We start from the raw sequence: 19,063 nt of genomic DNA, 5'->3' as shown, positions 1-19,063 counted from the left end.
ACTTCTATAATCATTCTAATTAGATTAAGAAAATCTGTTCATCTAGCAAAACTTGCTTTCTAGTTGCTGAGTTCTCAGCTACCAAACAATAGTTTTGCCATTGCTTAAGATAATGATAAAATTTTTCAGTAATTTCACAATCATTTATGGCAGAGCTACTGCATGTCAGGGCTGAGGAGGTCCTGGTAATAAAGGTCTTGGAAAGCTCTTGTCTAACAAGGGAATAGATTTTTACCTAAGTGTAGAACAATGTGATAAGTGATCTAGAGAAGGAACCATTCAGCCTGGCATGGGAGCAAGAGTGGGTGAAAGCATCCCAGAAGAGATGACAATTCATCTGGCCTTCAGGGAAAAATAGTTTTAGGTGGAGATGGCAAGAAAGACCATCCAGGAAGGGAAAAACATAAACAAAAGCATAGACTTTAGAATATATGATAGCTGGGAATGTGTGGAGAGCAGAAGCTGGAAAGGAAGACTGAGAACACGGGAGGGTGCTGGCTGCCACAGAAGGGGAACCACTGGAGGACCCAGGCAGGAGCATACACGACCCCAGAGATCAAGAAATGGGACTTGTGTCCCACGCTATCTAGAGAGACATTAACTCACAATTATTTCCCCAGTTTGTGAGAGAGGATTCTAATCATATCAGCCCACCTAGACCCTAGGGCAATTACAACCCATACAGAGTCGAGTGCCCTTGGCAGCAGTGTTGTATACTCTGACATCTCCACCTTCCATTACTTCACACAGTTATCTGTTAAAAAAGACCGAAAAACATGGACATGCTCTGACTCGAGGGGGTGGGGGGAACATGGGCAATATATATAACCTGAACTTTTGTACCCCTATAAGCTGAAATAAAAAATAAAAAAGACCGAAAAACAAGTAGATCTGTGCTTTGCTGAAGCTATTTTCCCTTTTAATTTACAATCTGTATAATTAAAAAAAAAATTCTCTTTTTTGGCATGAATTAGGTACTTCTACCAGTTTTCAACTAATTAATGGCCAGTGCTCACAAAAACAAAGGTACGAGTTTGATTCTTTGAATCTTGTTTTTGTTCTGTTCCAAGGCCATTCTTCAGCCTCTGCAAACTGTGGCAGCACAACAGCCAGCCAGCAGTGACTCACAGGAAAGCAAGCCAGCATAGGTGGCAAGGAGCTGATGGCTCAGGAGTCAGCTAAGGAAATGTGAGCCTTCAGCATCCCAGTCACAGCCCTACAATCAGCCCAAAGCAGTATCCTACTGAAGGCCAGAGGGGCAGAAACAACATCACAGCTCTCATTTACTTAGAATACCTATGTGCAACAGACACTTTGTTAGGTACCTGTAGGATGTTACATCTTATCTTTTAAAAATCCATGAAGTAAGATTATCACGTAATAATCATCCCTGTGGCTTATCAATTTATTCATAAGGAGGAAAGAAAACTTACCCAAAATCTCAGCCAAAAAAGATAACACTGGTGTTTAGATAGGATGACGCTGAGATCCAGGCAAAAAGCACATTTCAGGATGAATACATAGAAGTAAAAGAAGTCTGCACTCTACCTGTATGCACACTTTCCATCAGCTGTTTTGGTTGTAATAGTAACGTGAGCCACGTGGCTTATGCTAGCCAAAGCCTAAAGAAGAAAAGGAAATGGAATGAAAGAAAAACTCATTGCGGCTGGGCGCGGTGGCTCACGCCTGTAATCCTAGCACTCTGGGAGGCCGAGGTGGGCGGATCGTTTGAGCTCAGGAGTTCGAGACCAGCCTGAGCAAGAGCGAGACCCCACCTCTACTAAAAATAGAAAGAAATTATATGGACAGCTAAAAATATATATAGAAAAAATTAGCCGGGCATGGTGGTGCATGCCTGTAGTTCCAGCTACTCGGGAGGCTGAGACAGGAGGATCGCTTGAGCTCAGGAGTTTGAGGTTGCTGTGAGCTAGGCTGACGCCACGGCACTCACTCTAGCCCGGGCAACAGAGTGAGACTCTGTCTCAAAAAAAAAAAAAAAAAAAAAAAGAAAAACTCATTGCTAGGTCACCCACTGTCAACTAATCAAAAGGAAAGGTTATCTAAATTGCCTGGTTTTTTTTTTTGTATTAACATGTGGCAATGATGAGCACTTTGCTCATTCCTTTTGATCACATGTTAAAAATAAAGGATATCAAAGTGAATTTGTATCATAATTACTAGAATTAGGGAAAAATATATACATAAAAGTCTAAAAGGAAACACGAAAACATTAATGTGTTAATAGCAATTATGCTAAGGTGGTAAAACTATAGGCATGTTTAGTAATATTCTCAATGATGTGTCTTCCAGTAATTTAAAAACTTGTATTCAAAATTGACAATGGAATCATTCAAAATAGATAGTTGTATATTATTACTCAAAACTGTTTTATATAAGCAATTATTAAGTTTAGAAATATAAATTTAAAATTATGCAATTATGATAAAACAAATTTTAAAAACCCATGACCAGTTCTTCTCTCTCATAAATCAAGAGTGGTTTCTTGGTCCCTTGGGATCTGTATCTCTTTTCATAAGAAGGACCTCACAGTATGTAACGATGCAACCCAGGAACTGTGATATGATGGTGTCTGTGTGAGAGTATCTCAGTAGACAGTGAATTCAGCCACAGCAGGTTCATTTCATTAAAGGAAACATGGCTCAGGCTCCAGAGATGACCAGGTGCTAGCTGGATTTCCCTGGCTTATGTAATTGAGCTAATTTTCATCATTAAAAAATGTACATGATTTTGAGGCCTGTGTAAGGAAGGACATTAAAAATGCACAGTAGGCCGGGCGCGGTGGCTCACGCCTGTAATCCTAGCACTCTGGGAGGCCGAGGTGGGCGGATCGTTTGAGCTCAGGAGTTCGAGACCAGCCTGAGCAAGAGCGAGACCCCACCTCTACTAAAAATAGAAAGAAATTATATGGACAGCTAAAAATATATATAGAAAAAATTAGCCGGGCATGGTGGTGCATGCCTGTAGTCCCAGCTACTCGGGAGGCTGAGACAGGAGGATCCCTTGAGCCCAGGAGTTTGAGGTTGCTGTGAGCTAGGCTGATGCCACGGCACTCACTCTAGCCCGGGCAACAGAGTGAGACTCTGTCTCAAAAAAAAAAAAAAAAAAAAAAATGCACAGTAGAACAATACAATATCACACCAGGAAGAAAGAGTGCCACTACACATAGCACAGCAGATAGTCCTGCTGCTTCAGGGGCCTTTTCATCAGCAGGAGAGCAAGTGGACAGCAGCACAGACTCTGGAGTCAAACTGCCCAAGTTCTACTCCCCACTCTGTCACTTTCTAGCTGTGTGCTTGGCCATGTTTCTTAATCTGTCAGTTTCCTCATGTAAAACAGGGTAAGAAATGAACCTGCTCTACAGGGTTATTGTCAGGAGCAGGAGTTAATACATACAAAGTGATGAGGACCATGACTAGCACACAGAAATCTTTCAATAAATCTTCCCTGTATAATTACAGTGAAATAATAACCCCAAAGATATCCTACAGCTGGGCTAAGGCTCCGGGGGCTTAGAAACTGACCCAGGGAACTGCAAAGCCAGAATGAAACTGCGTTCCTAGAGCCTGACCTGAGGCATACTTAAAATCAGGTGCACCCTCAGGGTGAACCATCTCTTGGAAATCGCCCCTACCTGGAACAATCTGGGGGTTACTGTGAGAAAGAAGGTATTTGAGACCAGCTTGGTTTGATCTAATTGATCCAAATTACAGTGACTAGGTCACAGCTGCTTTTTATTTTCTAAAAATTAAATAAAAGTAATACGCATACATCATAAAAAAAATTCAAAAACCACAGAAAGGCCCAAAATGAAAAGTAACAGGCCCTTTTCCTCTCTCTCATCTTCACTCTCATTCCCCCAAAATAACTACTCTAGTTTCTCTGGTCCGCTAGAGCTCCAGAAAAGAACATAGCCCTGCCAAAACCTTGATTTTTAGTCCAGTGAGACCCAAATCTTCTGAACTCCAGAACTGTAAGATAGTAAATTTGTGTTGTTTTACACCACTAAGTTTGTGGCAATTTTTGGGGCAGCAACAGGAAACTAATACAAACAGTTTTTAAAATAGGCATTTTTTACCTAAGAATATTATTGCTATAAATGCATACTAAGGAAATATTAATAAATAAAATGTAGATGTGTGTATAAGAATATTCATCAGAGCCTTAAACAGGAAAAAATGGCACAGAGCATAAATGTGCAACAGGGAACCATTTAAACAAAGTACAGTACATACATATAATAGAATACTATGTAGCCATGAAAAATTCTGTAGGCCTATATTGGGTGAAAAGATATCCATAAGGAATTAAGTCATAAAGTATAAAATATTTTAGTCTTTAAAATATTTTTATCTATTTTCTATATCACATATTCCTATGATACATCACATAATTTCATCCACAAACATTTCAGCATGTACCTTAAAAGATAAACACTCAAAAAAAAAACCCATGATAAAATAAAAATATCAAGAAAATTAATGATCTCTCCTTACTACCATCAAATAGTCAATCTGTGTTCACATATCTCTGTCTCGAAATTTTTTTTTTTACCGTTTGCTTAAATCAAGATTTAGGTAAGATCTATACGTTAGGCCTCATCCATATCAAGTCTTTTATCCTGTAGTTTCCCAACCTCAGTATCATTTACCACGCTCCCCTGTCCCCTATTTTCCATATGTTGGTACTTAGATCTAAGTACCGATCAGATTCACATTTGCTTTTTGAGAAGAAAACTTCAGAGGTGGTGTTGGGCACTTCCATCAAGAGATACGTAATATCTGAGGTCTACTATAAAACAGTTTATTTATGAACAATTCTCAGTCTTGGAAAGTTAAAGTTAATTAAGCTTGTTCAGATTTACATGGATATAACAAGTAAAAAGTACCAAATCTTATTTACCTATGTTGAGAAATATATACTGACAAATGGCAGTCTCATCACAGGACGATATTTCACATATTTGTTTAATCCTTAGCTTACCTCACCCCGAAAGCCATAGGTAGAAATACTGGATAAATCCTCAAAGGACTGCAGTTTACTTGTAGTGAACCTCTCACAAACAATATCCAGATCTTCTTTCTATTAGACACAAAAAAATGAGTAAATAATCATGTTACTCATTTTTCCAAATTTTTTTGAATTTTTTAAGTTAGCAGTAACTTCCTCACTTGGCATTCAGAATACCACATTATCCCCTCGTCATCCTTTGTTATTAGGTTGCTCCTTCTTAGTGTCATTTCCCGTCCCCACCTCATGTCCCTACCACCTGACACTGGAGTCACCCAGGACTCCATCATTGGACCTCTTCTCTACCTACACTCACTCTCTTGATGATCTCATTCAGTCTCATGGCTTTTTTTTTTTTAAATAGAAAACTTCTTTATTAAAAATCTACAGATAATTTTTAAAATTGTAGTAAAAAATATATAACAAACTTTTCCATCTTAACCATTTTTAAGCATACAGTTCTATGGCATTAAGTACATTCACACTGCTAGGCAACCATCACCACCACCCATCTCCATAACTTTTTCATCTTCTCCCCAAAACTGAAACTCTTTACCCATTAAAGAATGACTTCCATTCTCCTTCCTCCTCCTGGGCCCTGGCAACCACCATTCTACTTTCTGTGTCTGTGAGTCTGAATACTCTAGGAACCTCATATAAAAGGAATCATACAATATTTGCCCTTTTATGACTGACTTATTTCACTTAACATTATGTCTTCAAGGTTCATTCATGTAGAATGTGTCGAATTTTCATTCCTACTTAAGGCTGAGTATTTTTTCATTTTGTTTATCCGTTTATCTGTTGAAGGACACTTGGGATGCTTTCACCTTTCAGCTATTGTAAATAATGCTGCTAGGAATATAAGTGTACAAAAATCTGTTTGAGTCCCTACTTTCACTTCTTTTGGATATATATCCAGAACTGGAATTGTTGGACTATATGATAGATAATTGTGTTTAATTTTTGAGGAATCACCACATCATTTTCCACAGTAGCTACACTATTTTACATTCCCACCAGCAACGCACAAGAATTCCAACGTCTCTACATTCTCATCAACACATTATTTTTTTTTAACAGTAGTCATCCTAATGGGTCTGAAGTGGCTTTTATTTGATTTACCTAATGACTAATGATGTTGAGTATTTCCTCATATGAGTGTCATGGCTTTCAATAGCATCACAATGGAAACCTCTCCCCTGCACTCCAGACTCACACACACATTCAACTAACAGGCAACTTAAACTTAATATGCCCCAAAATGAACTTCTGATCTTCTCCCAAACCTCCTTCTCCATAATCTTTCCTACCTTGGTAAATGGCAACTCTTTTTGCCATTTACATAGGCCAAAACCTTGAAATCATTTTTGACTCCTCTTTCTCTCACACCCTACATCAGCAAATTCTGAGAACTCTACCTTCATAAGCAACCCAGAATCTCACTGCTTCTTATATCTCCACTGTGACCAAACTGGTCCAAGGCACTGTCACCACCCCACTCCTGGATTGCTTTAAGGGCCTCCTCAATGTTTCTGCCCTATTCTTCTGCAGTCTATTTTCCACATAGTAGACAAAGGATTTTTTAAAAAATAAAACTCACCACACTATGTAATCTCTTTGCTTAAAACCCTCTAATAATGTCCTACCACATTCATCATAAAAGCTAAAAAGATTTTACCATGGCCCACAAGGAACTACATGTTCTCTCTCAGACCATATCTTTTATTCTTCCCTCCTCACCCTCTAGGCACACGGGCCCCCTTGCTGGTCATGTCAGCGTATTTTCATCTGGAAGCTGCTCATGTCCATCAACAGATGAATGGATAAACAAAATGAAATAATACCCAGGCTTAAGTAGGAATGAAAATTTGACACATTCTACAACATGGATGAACCCTGAAGACATTACGTTAAGGGAAATAAGTCAGTCATAAAAGCACAAACATTGTATGATTCCTCTTATATGAGGTTCCTAGAGAGTCAAATCCATAGAGACAGAAAGTAGAATGGTGGCTGCCAGGGCCTGGGAGGAGGAAGGAGAATGGAAGTTATTCTTTAATTAGTAAACACGTCAGGGTTACCATTTTATGGTCTTTGCATTTATTGTTCTCTCTGCCCAGAACACTTATCCTTTACACAGCCTCATTACTTGCTCCTTGACCTCCATTAGATCTCTCCTCAAATACCACATCCATACTGAAGCCTTCCTGAATGATTCAATTTAAATTGTGTCCCTCCCCACTCTCCCACTCCTATCCCCCTCCCTGCTTCAGTTTTCTCCATAGCACTTAATGCTGTTTGACATACTATTTATTGTACCTATTTACTGTTTATCTCCCGCCACTATAATGTAAGGCACCAGAAGAGAAAGGATTTTTTGTCTATTTTATTCATTGACATGTCCCCTGAAGAGTGACCAGTAAAGAATAGGTGCTCAATAAATATTCATTGTCGGTGTTGAATTTTTCAGTCAAAAAATCCCATCTGCAAAAGCCTAGAGTTTCAGGAACAGGGAAAGGTCCTGTCTGCAGAGGTACCACACAAAGCACACAAACATCCCGCTCCTCTGAGGTTTTTACTTACCCTGATCCCAGTGCCATTATCTTGGATCTGAATCAACTTCAGGCCTCCCTCTTTAACAACCACTTGAATACTTGTGGATTTAGCATCTAAACTGGCAAATCAAACAGACAAAATGATTTATCAGTCTGCAACTACTCTCTAATGTACATATTTTAATATGAGCCAAGCAATAATAACAAACTCCAAATAAATATAAGAGTGCTTCATTAATGTGTTTTTCCTTTGTCTTACAGGCTCAGTGATTACATTGTATTAGTTTACATATTGTGTGAAGGAGAGGGAAGAGAGGGACAGAACAACTGTCACTCCCAATAGGACATTTAGCATTATTCCTGTTCCTCTAGGAAAGATAGTAAGTGAAGTTAAAAGTAAGATTCTTTTAGCATATGCCTCTTTCTTACCCTCTTCTCTGTTGCTTCAACTTTATTCAGACTCAGCTTCCTAAGTGATTCTATTAAAATGTCATTAAAACAATAAAAATTCTAAAATGCTTTTCTCTATTATACCCTTTTCTTTACGGAAATATGTTTATGAGGGAGCAAAGGGAAAAAAAAAAAACAGCAACGCAGAAAGTCCTTTAAGAAACCAATAAATCTTGTGTACTTTCAAAGAGTAACCTACAAGCATAGAGCACCTGCTAAAGGAAACAAATTCTCCAGTAGGGGCTACACGAGAAAGAACAGTCATCAACTTCCTACACAGATAACTCTTTATTCAGAAATAAGACAATAAATTACTTAAATATTAAACACCTTTCTCAGGAGCCCCTGTATTGAACCTTGTATTAGCCATCTTGACATATATCAAAAAGAACATAACTGGACTCCATACAAAATCTAAGTCACTGAGCTAGCATATTTAGTTTTACAGTACTCTGGCACAGGACAATATTCTTTCAGTTCATTCTAACGTAGTAACACAGCAGAAACAAAAGCCAGCCTACTATTACTGCTACTACCACTCCAAGTCAAAAGGAGAAAATGTCCCCAGGTTCCCTGCTCCTTTTGTCTATCTTCTCTTCGTTTTCCCTAGTGGTCCTTGCTGCCGCTGTTCTTTCAGTCCCATTGCCCAAAGCCCATCAGCCTGTCCTAAAACTCTGACGACTTAAAATGAATTGTGCCCTTGAATATGTATGAATGGTTTCTGGAATGAATAAGCAAGAAACTGATAACACAGAAGATTTTTTCCCCCCTCATCATAAACCTTTACGCATCTTTATTTCTGCATCTTCTGCATATATAATTTTAAATTAAGTAACTTCCTTAGTTAACAGTACCATTAAAACAATACTAAGCATACCGCTCTGCTTCTGCCCTAAACAACCCCAGAAAGTCTCGCGAGAGTGGTCAGCAAGCACGCAGTACACGGGAAGGAATAAAGCCAAACTGCCGCGAGCCCACGGACCCCACGGCCTCCGCGGTTGTGGGCATGCGCTGTATACGCCTCCGTCCAGAGTAGGGAGGCGTGCCCACGCCAGTCACAGGCGCTGCCCGTTAAATCGTAATCTTTAAGGGATCCCGGCTCGACTTCGTACCAGTTCTCAATCATCTCTTTGATGGCATTAGCGGGCCGCTGGATAACTTCCCCCGCCGCGATACGGTTCACCACTGTCTCGTCCAGCCGCCGGATAACCCCTGCCACGAGCGACATTTTGGCGCCAGAGAAGCCCGGGTCACGTCCAGAGGCTCACCGGAAGTGCCTTTCAACCAATCACTTCAGTGCGCCCCGCCCACGTCCTTCCTTCAACCCTGGCTTTTACCGTCCTGCCCCACTCTTCAGTGGCAGCTATTGATTGGGCAGCTTGAATGCCAGTCAAGTTTCTCAACTCCGTGGGTTCCTGGGTCTCTTTGTCCCTCCCTGAAGCGCCCGCTTCCCACTAGCTAGAAGGATATGCGCTTGCGCATTAGAGATCGCTGTCTGCTCTTCCTATTGGTTCGTTCCTAGGAGCTAGGGGGAATACGAACTATCCATCCAATAGGAGCAGGGATGCCGTAGCAGGGGCTGGGGTCCCTCTGCTGAGGTGATCTGGCGCAGAGCTGAGGGGGTGTTTGGCTCTGTTCTGACTCCTCCTTTCTCCTTGCGGCCTGAGGTTGGCCCTGCTCTTGCGGCCTCCTGCAGGATGTGGATGACGCCCAAAAGGAGCAAGATGGAAGTCGACGAGGCTGGAGTTTTCCGGCCCGAGTGGACCGAGCGTTACTTGATGGAGAAGCCTCCGGAGGGCGACGGGGCCCTGTGCCTGGTCTGTCGCCGCCTCATCGTAGCTACCCGCGAACGCGACGTCAGGCGCCACTACGAGGCTGAGCACGAATACTATGAGCGGTATGTGGGGGAGGGTGAGCGCGCGGCCCTGGTGGAACGTCTGCGTCAGGGTGACGTGCCCGCGCCTGCTGTCACTTCTGAGGAGAGAGCTGCTCGTGCAGGCCTCGGGATCAGCCGCCTCTTGGCCTTGAGGGGTCGCTGCTGGGGTGAGGGGAACTTTGTATACCAGTGTATGGAGGCACTGCTAAGAGAGGTACTGCCCGAGCATGTAGGCGTCCTGCAAGGCATTGATTTATCTCCAGCGATCACGAGACGGAGGACCCTGAGCATTGGCAGGAATCTACGCAATCAGCTTTGGACCCGAGCCAGGGACTTTAAAGCCTATTCTCTTGCCTTGGACGACCAGGCTTTTGTGGCATATGAGAACTACCTCCTGGTCTTTATCCGCGGTGTGACCCCTGAGTTGGAGGTGCAAGAAGATCTTCTGACCTTGATCAACTTGACTTATCACTTCAGTGTCGGTGCGCTCATGTCGGCAATCCTAGACGCCCTGCAAACAGCAGGGCTTAGCTTGCAGCGAATGGTTGGACTAACCACGACCCACACTTTGAGGATGATTGGTGAGAACTCAGGACTGGTCTCATACATGAGAGAAAAGGCTGTAAGCCCCAACTGTTGGAATGTTATCCATTATTCAGGATTCCTTCATTTGGAACTGTTGAGCTCTTACGATGTAGATATTAATCAGATCATAAATACCATATCGGAATGGTTAGTTTTGATTAAGACCAGAGGCATTAGGCGACCTGAATTTCAGGCTTTAATAGCTCAGTCTGAATCAGAGCATAGCGAAAGGATTAATGGACGATGTCTGAACAATTGGCTTAGAAGAGGGAGAATTTTAAAAAGAATATTTTCTCTAAGAAAACATTTGGAAGCGTTCTTGGCTTCAGTAGGGGCAACAACAGTCCATTTCTCAGACAAGCAGTGGCTTTGTGACTTTGGCTTCTTGGTGGATATTATGGAACACCTTCGAGGGCTCAGCAAGCAATTGCGAGTTAGTAAGGTCTTTGCTGCTGCTGCCTTTGACCATATTTGTACTTTTGAAGTTAAGCTGAATTCTTTTCAGAGACATATGGAGGAAAAAAATCTAGTAGACTTTCCTGCCCTTGGAGAAGTTGTTGATGAGCTTAAACAGCAAAATGAGGAAGATGAAAAAATATTTGATCCTGATAGGTATCAAATGGTGATCTGTCGTCTACAAAAAGAATTTGAGAGACATTTTAAGGACCTCAGATTCATTAAAAAGGACTTAGAACTTTTTGCAAATCCATTTAACTTTAAACCTGAACATGCACCGATTTCAGTAAGAGTGGAGCTAACAAAACTTCAGGCAGACACTAATCTTTGGAATGAATACAGAGTCAAAGATTTGGGGCAGTTCTATGCTGGACTGTCTGCCGAATCTTACCCAATTATCAAAGGGGTTGCCTGTAAGGTGGCATCCTTGTTTGATAGCAACCAAATCTGCGAAAAGGCTTTTTCGTATTTGACTCGAAACCAACACACTTTGAGCCAGCCATTGTCAGATGAGCATCTTCAAGCCCTGCTTCGGGTTGCCACAACTGAAATGGAGCCTGGTTGGGAGGATCTTGTGAGAGAAAGAAATTAATCTTAATCCATAAGCCTTTGTAGTACAACATTGAAAAACTCAACAAGAATTCAGTTGTAAAAGCCAAAATTGGTTTGATTTTTCAAGTTTACTAATTTGGATTGTGAGAAAGCAAGTTTATTACCAGCTGTCCAAATTGATCAATTCAAATCCTTCTGACAGTTGCCTTTTTTTCCATCTCAAATGGCAGCATGGGACTGAAACCTGAGAATGCCACCTTTTAAACTTAGTTTAAAAGATAAAAGTCATTATCTTTTACTTTTATGATACAATTGATTTTAAAGAGGTTTTAATATTGGTAATGTGAGTTGAATTTGCAGTCTGTTTTTAAGTTGTTCTGAAGACATATGCCAAAAATTTTAGCTCTTATTTTAATGAAGTGTTAAAATTCTGATACATATGGTCTTAAATTATCAACTCAAATGTGTGTTTGAACCAGTTTGCAGAAACTCACATAGCAAGTTCATAAATTTCTAGAAAGGGAGAACATAACATACAGTGAAGGTATTTTGTCTTAACTATCAAAATGTTTGAGACTTTTTTTTAAACATATTTCTGAGTCTGAGGTAAATATTGACAGATTTCCTCCCTCTCACCACCCCTTCACTCACCCCAATGGTAGTGATATTGCAAAGAGAGGAAGTACTCAAATAAAATTTTAGTCACAGAAGCAAGAATCCTTTTTAAGTTGCTGATTTAGGAGACTTCCTGCAATTTGGAGATAAGTAACCAATTTTGGGGGAGTTTCCCCTGAATTTTTTTTTACAACTAGGAGTTGTTTTATCAGCTTGCCTAGTAAAGGAATATGGTAAGTAGAGAATCTTAATGGTTGCTAATTAGTAATTCTTTTTTCCTACTCTAGACAAGTTTGGTCCTGTTAAAAACAGGGAGGAAAAAAGATTTTTGTTCTCCAGGATTGGGAAGTTTGAGATATGTTAGCTTTTTTGTCCTATCTGCATGGATGTTACTGCTTTATTAAAAAATCTTGCTTAGAGGAAATACTTTGTTTTAAAAGTGTTATAGCATCAGATTTTGTTAAAAGTTGAAAATGGATTTAATCTAGAATTTGTTAACTGTCTCACATTTTCTGCATTTAAGACAGTGCACAAGTAGAAGTATTTAAGAAGCAGCCTTATTCATAGATTGTAGTAATTCCAGATCTAGTAAGATATGCTTTGTGCCAAAACAGTAATTTTCAAACTTACGTTAACCATGAAAAGGCAATTGTACAGTAAAGTCAGATATGTAAAACTAATCATAAACAGGACCCAACTTATATTTATAGATCCTCTCAAGTACATTTTGAAACTCTTGTGCTAAAGTCCTGTCTTAACTATTGCAACACGTTATTCTATGGTCACTAATCAGCAGATTCAAGGAACTAGGATACAACCAAGAATTTACAAGGAACTGGTGCCTGGGCAATCAAAATAGATGCCATAAGAGCCTAAGAACCAAAGTTCTGTCAGTGGTTTTCAACCAGGGGCAGTAAACCCTCCTTCCAGAGAAGATGCCGAGAAATGTATAGGGGCACTTTTTTGGTTGTCATATTTACTAGGGGCTTCTGCAGGCATTTAAACCCGAAGACCCCTACTTCCTGCAGTGCATAAGACAGGCTCGCACAATGAAGAATTATCGCTCCCAAAATGTAGATTATTTTATTTTGAGGGACAGGGCAAATTACCAGTAGAAGCAATATTAGAAGGGCACCTTGGGCAAACTGACAGGATATTTGATAGGGGAGACTAGCTCCAACATTCCAAGTTTGGTTGGTAAGGTGCCATAAAGGCATTGATAAGTTCCAGTAGCTCACAATTGCACTTAAAAATCAGTAATTAATTTTGAATCAGATTAAAGGGCTCTATCCTGTTACACATAATTAGGGCAGAAAAACAAGTGTTATATATACTTGATACTTGTCAAGAATAGTGAAGTTGAGATTTTGGTTAATAGTGTAAGCTTAAATATCTGGAAAAACAACTTAGCGGATAACAAAAAGGAAAAAAACCCTCAACCTACTGGTAATTTCCCAGTAGCTTGGAGTAGTCTCTTTCCTGTCAGATGCTTTATTACTTGAGAGAAAGATTGGGAGACCTGAAAACCACTTCTACTTTCTAACCCCAGTTCCTCAGATATTGAAATCTTGTACATTTTGTGAAGTTCCAGTATGTTTTGCTTGAGGTACTAATAAAATTAGTGTGCATCATATAGTCACTGAGTAGGGGGGAGATATAAGCCAAGTATTTTAAATTGACCCTCAACTATAGAGAATTTGCTATAACTAGTCTTGTTTGTAAAAAAAAAAAAAAAAAAAAAAACGTATTTTACTGTTTTCTGTATTAAGTAATTCTGTAACTGCTTGGCAGTCTTTCTTTTTTTATAAGTATTGTAGTTGTTACTGGTCCTGTTGTATCAGTGAATATAGTTAAAATAAGCATCGTTTTTTTTTAAAAACTCTGTCCTTACTGGTTACTGCCCTGTATCTCATTCCTACTAGTTTTCTTGAAAGATTTGTATTCCCAGTCTCCCATATTGCCACTCACACTGCTCTACCAAGCTTGCTAAGTCTTTGTCAATATTCTTACCTTCCTTTTAAATACTTGAGATTAATTTTGAGCAGATACCGTCTCCGGGTATGCTTTCTCAGTCTTCTTTGCAAGCACCTCTTTCCTTCAATAATCTTTTTGTAGGATTTTTAAAAAATTTTGTTTTAGGCTGTGTTAGTCTACCTCATCTTCCTAGCTGATCTCATCTCCTTCCATGGCTTCAGTTACCACCTGTATGCAAATGACTTCCAAATTCGTCTCCTTTCTAGACCTTTCCTAATTCATTTATCTAATTGCTAACATAAATCCACTTTGCTGTCTCACAGGCACTACTTGTCGATCTTGCCCCTAACCCTGCTCCTTCTCTTCTGTTCCCTCTTCCAGTAAATGGCACTACCACCACCAGTCATTCAGTTGCCCTTGCTCAAGCTAAAAACTGAGTTCATGACTTCCCAATTCTCCAGTGCTAGTACTATCCTAATCAGGCCATCAACTTAAATGATAGCAACAGCCTCCTCATGAGTCTCCCTTTCTCTGATTTTTATTGCTTTCCACACTGCAGCTGAATTGTTCTAAAAGACTTACGTGATTGCCTCACTCCACTGCTTTTACCTTGTTCTTAGGATACAACACAAATTTTTCTTCATCTTTTAGGTGTCTGTTTATATGCCATTTCATCTAGGAAGCCTTCATTGATGCTCTCTAGACTAGATGCCCTTACTATGCATTCCCTAAACATCCTGTTCTTCCCCATACACAGCACACTTTATTGTTACTTACTGCTTATTGATCACTGCTAGACTGTAAGCTTTATAAGGGTGGGGACCACATAAGCCTTGTTCACTGTTCTATCTCTAGTGCTTAGCACAATGCCTGGCATTTCAATAAATGTTTGGATAAATGAATATTTGTGTAGTGTTTTACAATCTTTGAAGCTCTTTCACAGTCTCATTCAACCTTTACAGTCATCCTGCCTTAGACTGTTCACTAGGTAATTTTTGTCCACATATTACAAATTAAGAAATGAAGCTAAGTTCTTTGTGACTAGGGACTTCATTGTATTCCCAGAATTTAGTGCAGTACTTGGCTTGGCATGTGGTTCAGATGTTTATTATGTGAATGTTGTTATGGAAAGAAACTTAAATTGCAATTTTCCCTTGTAAATATAGTAAGTAGTAACGTCAGGATTTAAACCCAGTTGTATTCACATAAGTCCACTGTGTAATATTAAGTTTATGTATTCATGATAGGGAGTCTTAATTTTTTTTCCTGCCCTTTGTGAGCAAAAAGAGTCTTCTTTTTTTTTTTTTTTCTTTAGATTTCCAAAGGAACCTACATATAGAGGAAAAAGATTGGATGAATGTTTAGTGACCTAAGACAATATTTCAGTAACTAAAAAGTTACATTCAGTATTAGGAAAAGATAATGCTGTTTAAGAGTTCATAATCATTTGTCCTTTTGTAGGCATCAACACTAGGAGAAAATGGCATCTATTTACTTGCTACTTTCCTTTACAGATGATTTTTGGCTCTTCTGGGATTTAAAAGTAAGTAAATCGATTGAGCCCTTCTGGCCACAAGATATTCAGTTCATTTGCTTTCACATCTGCAGTATGTCCTCATCACCTCCCCATGGGACATGACCCAAAAGTGATATCCAGTTAATTTGTACTTTTTAGATTTGCTATATTTCTTTGCCTTCTTGTTCCCAAGCATCTCTGACCTTAATTTTTGGGTACCTGAGGCCTTTCAGGCTTAAGTGGGAGAGCCATATCCTTAGTCACTGTTTCCTTAAGCCATTTTGTCCAATTAAGGGATTAATTAGTGTTGTAATCTTTGTTGGACTTTTAGTCTGAGGCACATTAACTCATTCAGAGTACTGAACAGTAGGGCTTTATGATTCTTGCTGCAAAACTGGGTTTTAATCAACCTTTGGGCTCAAAGATTTCTCATTTTTGTCTTAATTTTTGTCATGGAAAAGTTGCCTCATTCTACCTAGTAAGTACTTGAATTTGTGAATTCTCTCTTCCCTTTCACATCTGCCTGCAAACTGACCAGTTATTTTCTGAATTCTTCTCTTTTCTATGCATTTGGTCAAGTGCAGCAACAGCAGCTATAAAATATTTTGTTTTTATGTCTTTCTTTAGTAAAGGGTCGATTATCTGCCTTTCAGGTTATCTCAAGGAGTAATTTCACTTCTTCATGGTAAAAATTGCCCTATGTCATTTCTTCCATCCTTCAATGGCAATTTTCTGAATGCCTGCCAACTAACCATTAGGCCAATGTTTAGTACTTTAGGGTTTTGTTTGTTTGTTTGTTTGTTTAATGGGGAAACATTTTCAGTGTCAGGATGGGCTAGGTTGTCATTGGGTAACAACTGCAAAATCTGATTGTCTCATACAACTTGTCTATTGCAGTTTGGCTAGGTCAGGGGTTGGCAAACTATGGCCCATGGACAAAATCCATCTAGCTGCCTGTTTCTGTAAATAAAGTTTTATTAGAATATAGCCTTGTCCATTCATTTACATATTAGCTGTTGCTACTTTTGTTCTACAATGGCAGAGTTCAGTAGTTGGATGGACAATGTGTGTCTCACAAGGCCTAAAATATCGTGTGGCCCTTTACACAAAAAGTTCATTAATTGTGTTCTAAGTTGCCCTCATTCTGGGACTCAGCATGACAAAACGGATAGCTTCTCACTCTGGGAAATGAACAAAGAGTATGGCAAAAAACTTTAAACTCCCTTAAAGCACTGCTATTGGCCATAGCAAATCACAAAGCCACAAGAAAGTTCTAGGAGGAGTGTAATCCTTCCATGTACCTGGAAGGAAAACCAGAAACGTTTGGGAGATAACACTACAGATTAACATATTCTTATATCTCTTCATAATTTATATACTTTCAATACATTTTTTCCATTTTATTGAGGTAAAACTTAAAAGTGTGCAAATACTAAGCGTACATCTTAGTAGATTTTTATATACGTCCTTGAATGTACTACCCAGGTCAAGATACAGAATATTTCTAGCACCTCTGTATGTGCCCTTATGCTGTTCCCACACACAGATAACCACTTTAACCACTGTTCTGACCATGGACTAGTTTTGCCTATTTTAAAACTTTATGTAAGTGGTATAATTATATGTATTCTTTTATGTCTTTTGTTCCAACATTATGTCTTAGAGAATAATGTTGTACATAGCAGCAGTTCACGTTTTACTTCTGTGTACTATTCCATTGCATGATTGTACCACAATTTATTAATCTACTCTGTAGTTGATAGAGATTTAGGTTGTTTCCAGTTTGTGGTCATTATGAATAAAGTTGCTATGAAAATTATTTGTATTTGTCTTTCAGTGAAAACATGTACACCCATTCTTCTTGGTATACTCTTTGGTATAAACCCTGCTTCCATATTTCCCTCACACAGTTTATTCTGCACACAGCATCCGGAGTGATTCTTATTTAAAAATATAAATCAGACATTGCCACTTCACTGCTCAAAATCCTCTAATGGGCCGGGCGCGGTGGCTCACGCCTGTAATCCTAGCACTCTGGGAGGCCTAGGTGGGCGGATCGTTTGAGCTCAGGAGTTTGAGACCAGCCTGAGCAAGAGCGAGACCCCATCTCTACTAAAAAAAAAAATAGAAAGAAATTATATGGACAGCTAAAAATATATATAGAAAAAATTAGCCGGGCATGGTGGTGCATACCTGTAGTCCCAGCTACTCGGGAGGCTGAGACAGGAGGATCGCTTGAGCTCAGGAGTTTGAGGTTGCTGTGAGCTAGGCTGACGCCATGGCACTCACTCTAGCCTGGGCAACAGAGTGAGACTCTGTCTCAAAAAAAAAAAAAAAAAAAAATCCTCTAATGGCTTTGTATAGCTTTGTATTACAATCAGAATAAAATCCAGCGTCTTTATCATGGACCATAAAGCCCTACATAATCTGCATTCACAGATAACCTGCAAACATGCACTTTTTCTTCTTACCCCATCTTACATCATATCCTTTGTCCTTCTTATATCTCCTCACTCTGCTCTGTACCAGACATAGTGCTTGTAAATTTGGGACTCAAGAGAAATGATTTGCCCTGTACCTAAAAGAAGGTGTAATCTAAGTAGATAATTTTGACATAAGCTATAGCACTGGTTTATGTTAAATCGGTTTCCCCAGTTTATACTAATGTTTAACTCCTGGAAGAGATTTAGAGATTAAAATACAAAACCTTCTTGATAAATTCAAGAAATGTATGCCATCTTGCATTTTAGTTCTACTGATTATGAATTAAAGTATACCAACTTAAGATACTATTATAATTGTTCACTTCTATAACGGTTAGGTGGGAGTGGGTGGGTGGGAAGGCAGTGAAATAAAAAAGTACTGATATTAAGTCCAAAATAGCACAGGTAATAAGGAACCTCCTTAAATGTACCATTGTTGGTACATTGTTGGTGGTTATACAGTAACTGAAAGAATCCAGTTATTAAGCTCTCCACATTTTTTACTTTATTGAGGTACAAGAAACTGCACATATTTAAAGTATAAAATTTGATTTGTTTTGACGTACATATAAAAGTGTGAAGCCATCATCATGATCAAGATAACAGACATCACTCCTAAAAGTTTGCCTTTGGTTTTGACTAATGAGAAGAGAAATTTACTCAAGGGGGAAAGGACTTTAATGAAAGGAGGTGTCTCAGTGCAGACTGCTATAAAAAATTACCATAGACTGGATGGATTACACAATAAACACATTTCTCAGTTCTAAGAAGTCCAAGGTGCCTTTAGACTGGGTATCTGGTGAGGGACCACTTCTGCTGATTTATAGATGACTGTCTTCTCATTATATCCTAATATGGCAGAGAGAGAGAAAACAAGCTCTCTTATGTCTTTTTATAAGAGCACCAATCCCATCATGGGGCTCCACTTTTATAACCTAATTGCCTGCCCTAGGCCTCACCTCTTAATACC

The 19,063-nt window shown here is 39.4% G+C and overlaps 2 protein-coding genes across 6 annotated transcripts in view; one reads left to right on the top strand and one right to left on the bottom strand.

Moving 5' to 3' along the window:
- The window catches only part of MLH1 (mutL homolog 1), a 48,104-nt gene extending 38,811 nt beyond the window's left edge, over positions 1–9,293 (bottom strand). For 4 of the 5 annotated variants that reach the window (XM_069475503.1, XM_069475504.1, XM_069475507.1 and 1 more), the window contains exons 1-4: positions 9,149–9,293; positions 7,615–7,705; positions 5,002–5,100; positions 1,549–1,622 (exon numbers count right to left, since the gene is read on the bottom strand). In XM_069475503.1, the coding sequence (XP_069331604.1) occupies positions 1,549–1,622; positions 5,002–5,100; positions 7,615–7,705; positions 9,149–9,264 (380 nt within the window). In that variant the 5' untranslated portion in view covers positions 9,265–9,293. The remainder of the gene's footprint in view (positions 1–1,548; positions 1,623–5,001; positions 5,101–7,614; positions 7,706–9,148) is intronic. The other variant, XM_069475505.1, reaches the window with a different exon arrangement.
- Positions 9,294–9,586: 293 nt separating this feature from the next.
- On the top strand, positions 9,587–11,881 carry EPM2AIP1 (EPM2A interacting protein 1). The gene has a single exon (XM_069473432.1). It carries the CDS (start codon positions 9,734–9,736, stop codon positions 11,543–11,545), a length of 1,812 nt encoding a protein of 603 aa, XP_069329533.1. The 5' UTR covers positions 9,587–9,733; the 3' UTR covers positions 11,546–11,881.
- Positions 11,882–19,063: the final 7,182 nt, after the last annotated feature.

Source organism: Eulemur rufifrons, chromosome 7, assembly GCF_041146395.1.
Source record: "Eulemur rufifrons isolate Redbay chromosome 7, OSU_ERuf_1, whole genome shotgun sequence".
Classification (NCBI taxonomy): Eukaryota; Metazoa; Chordata; class Mammalia; order Primates; family Lemuridae; genus Eulemur; species Eulemur rufifrons.
This window is presented reverse-complemented; position numbering and strand designations above follow the sequence as displayed.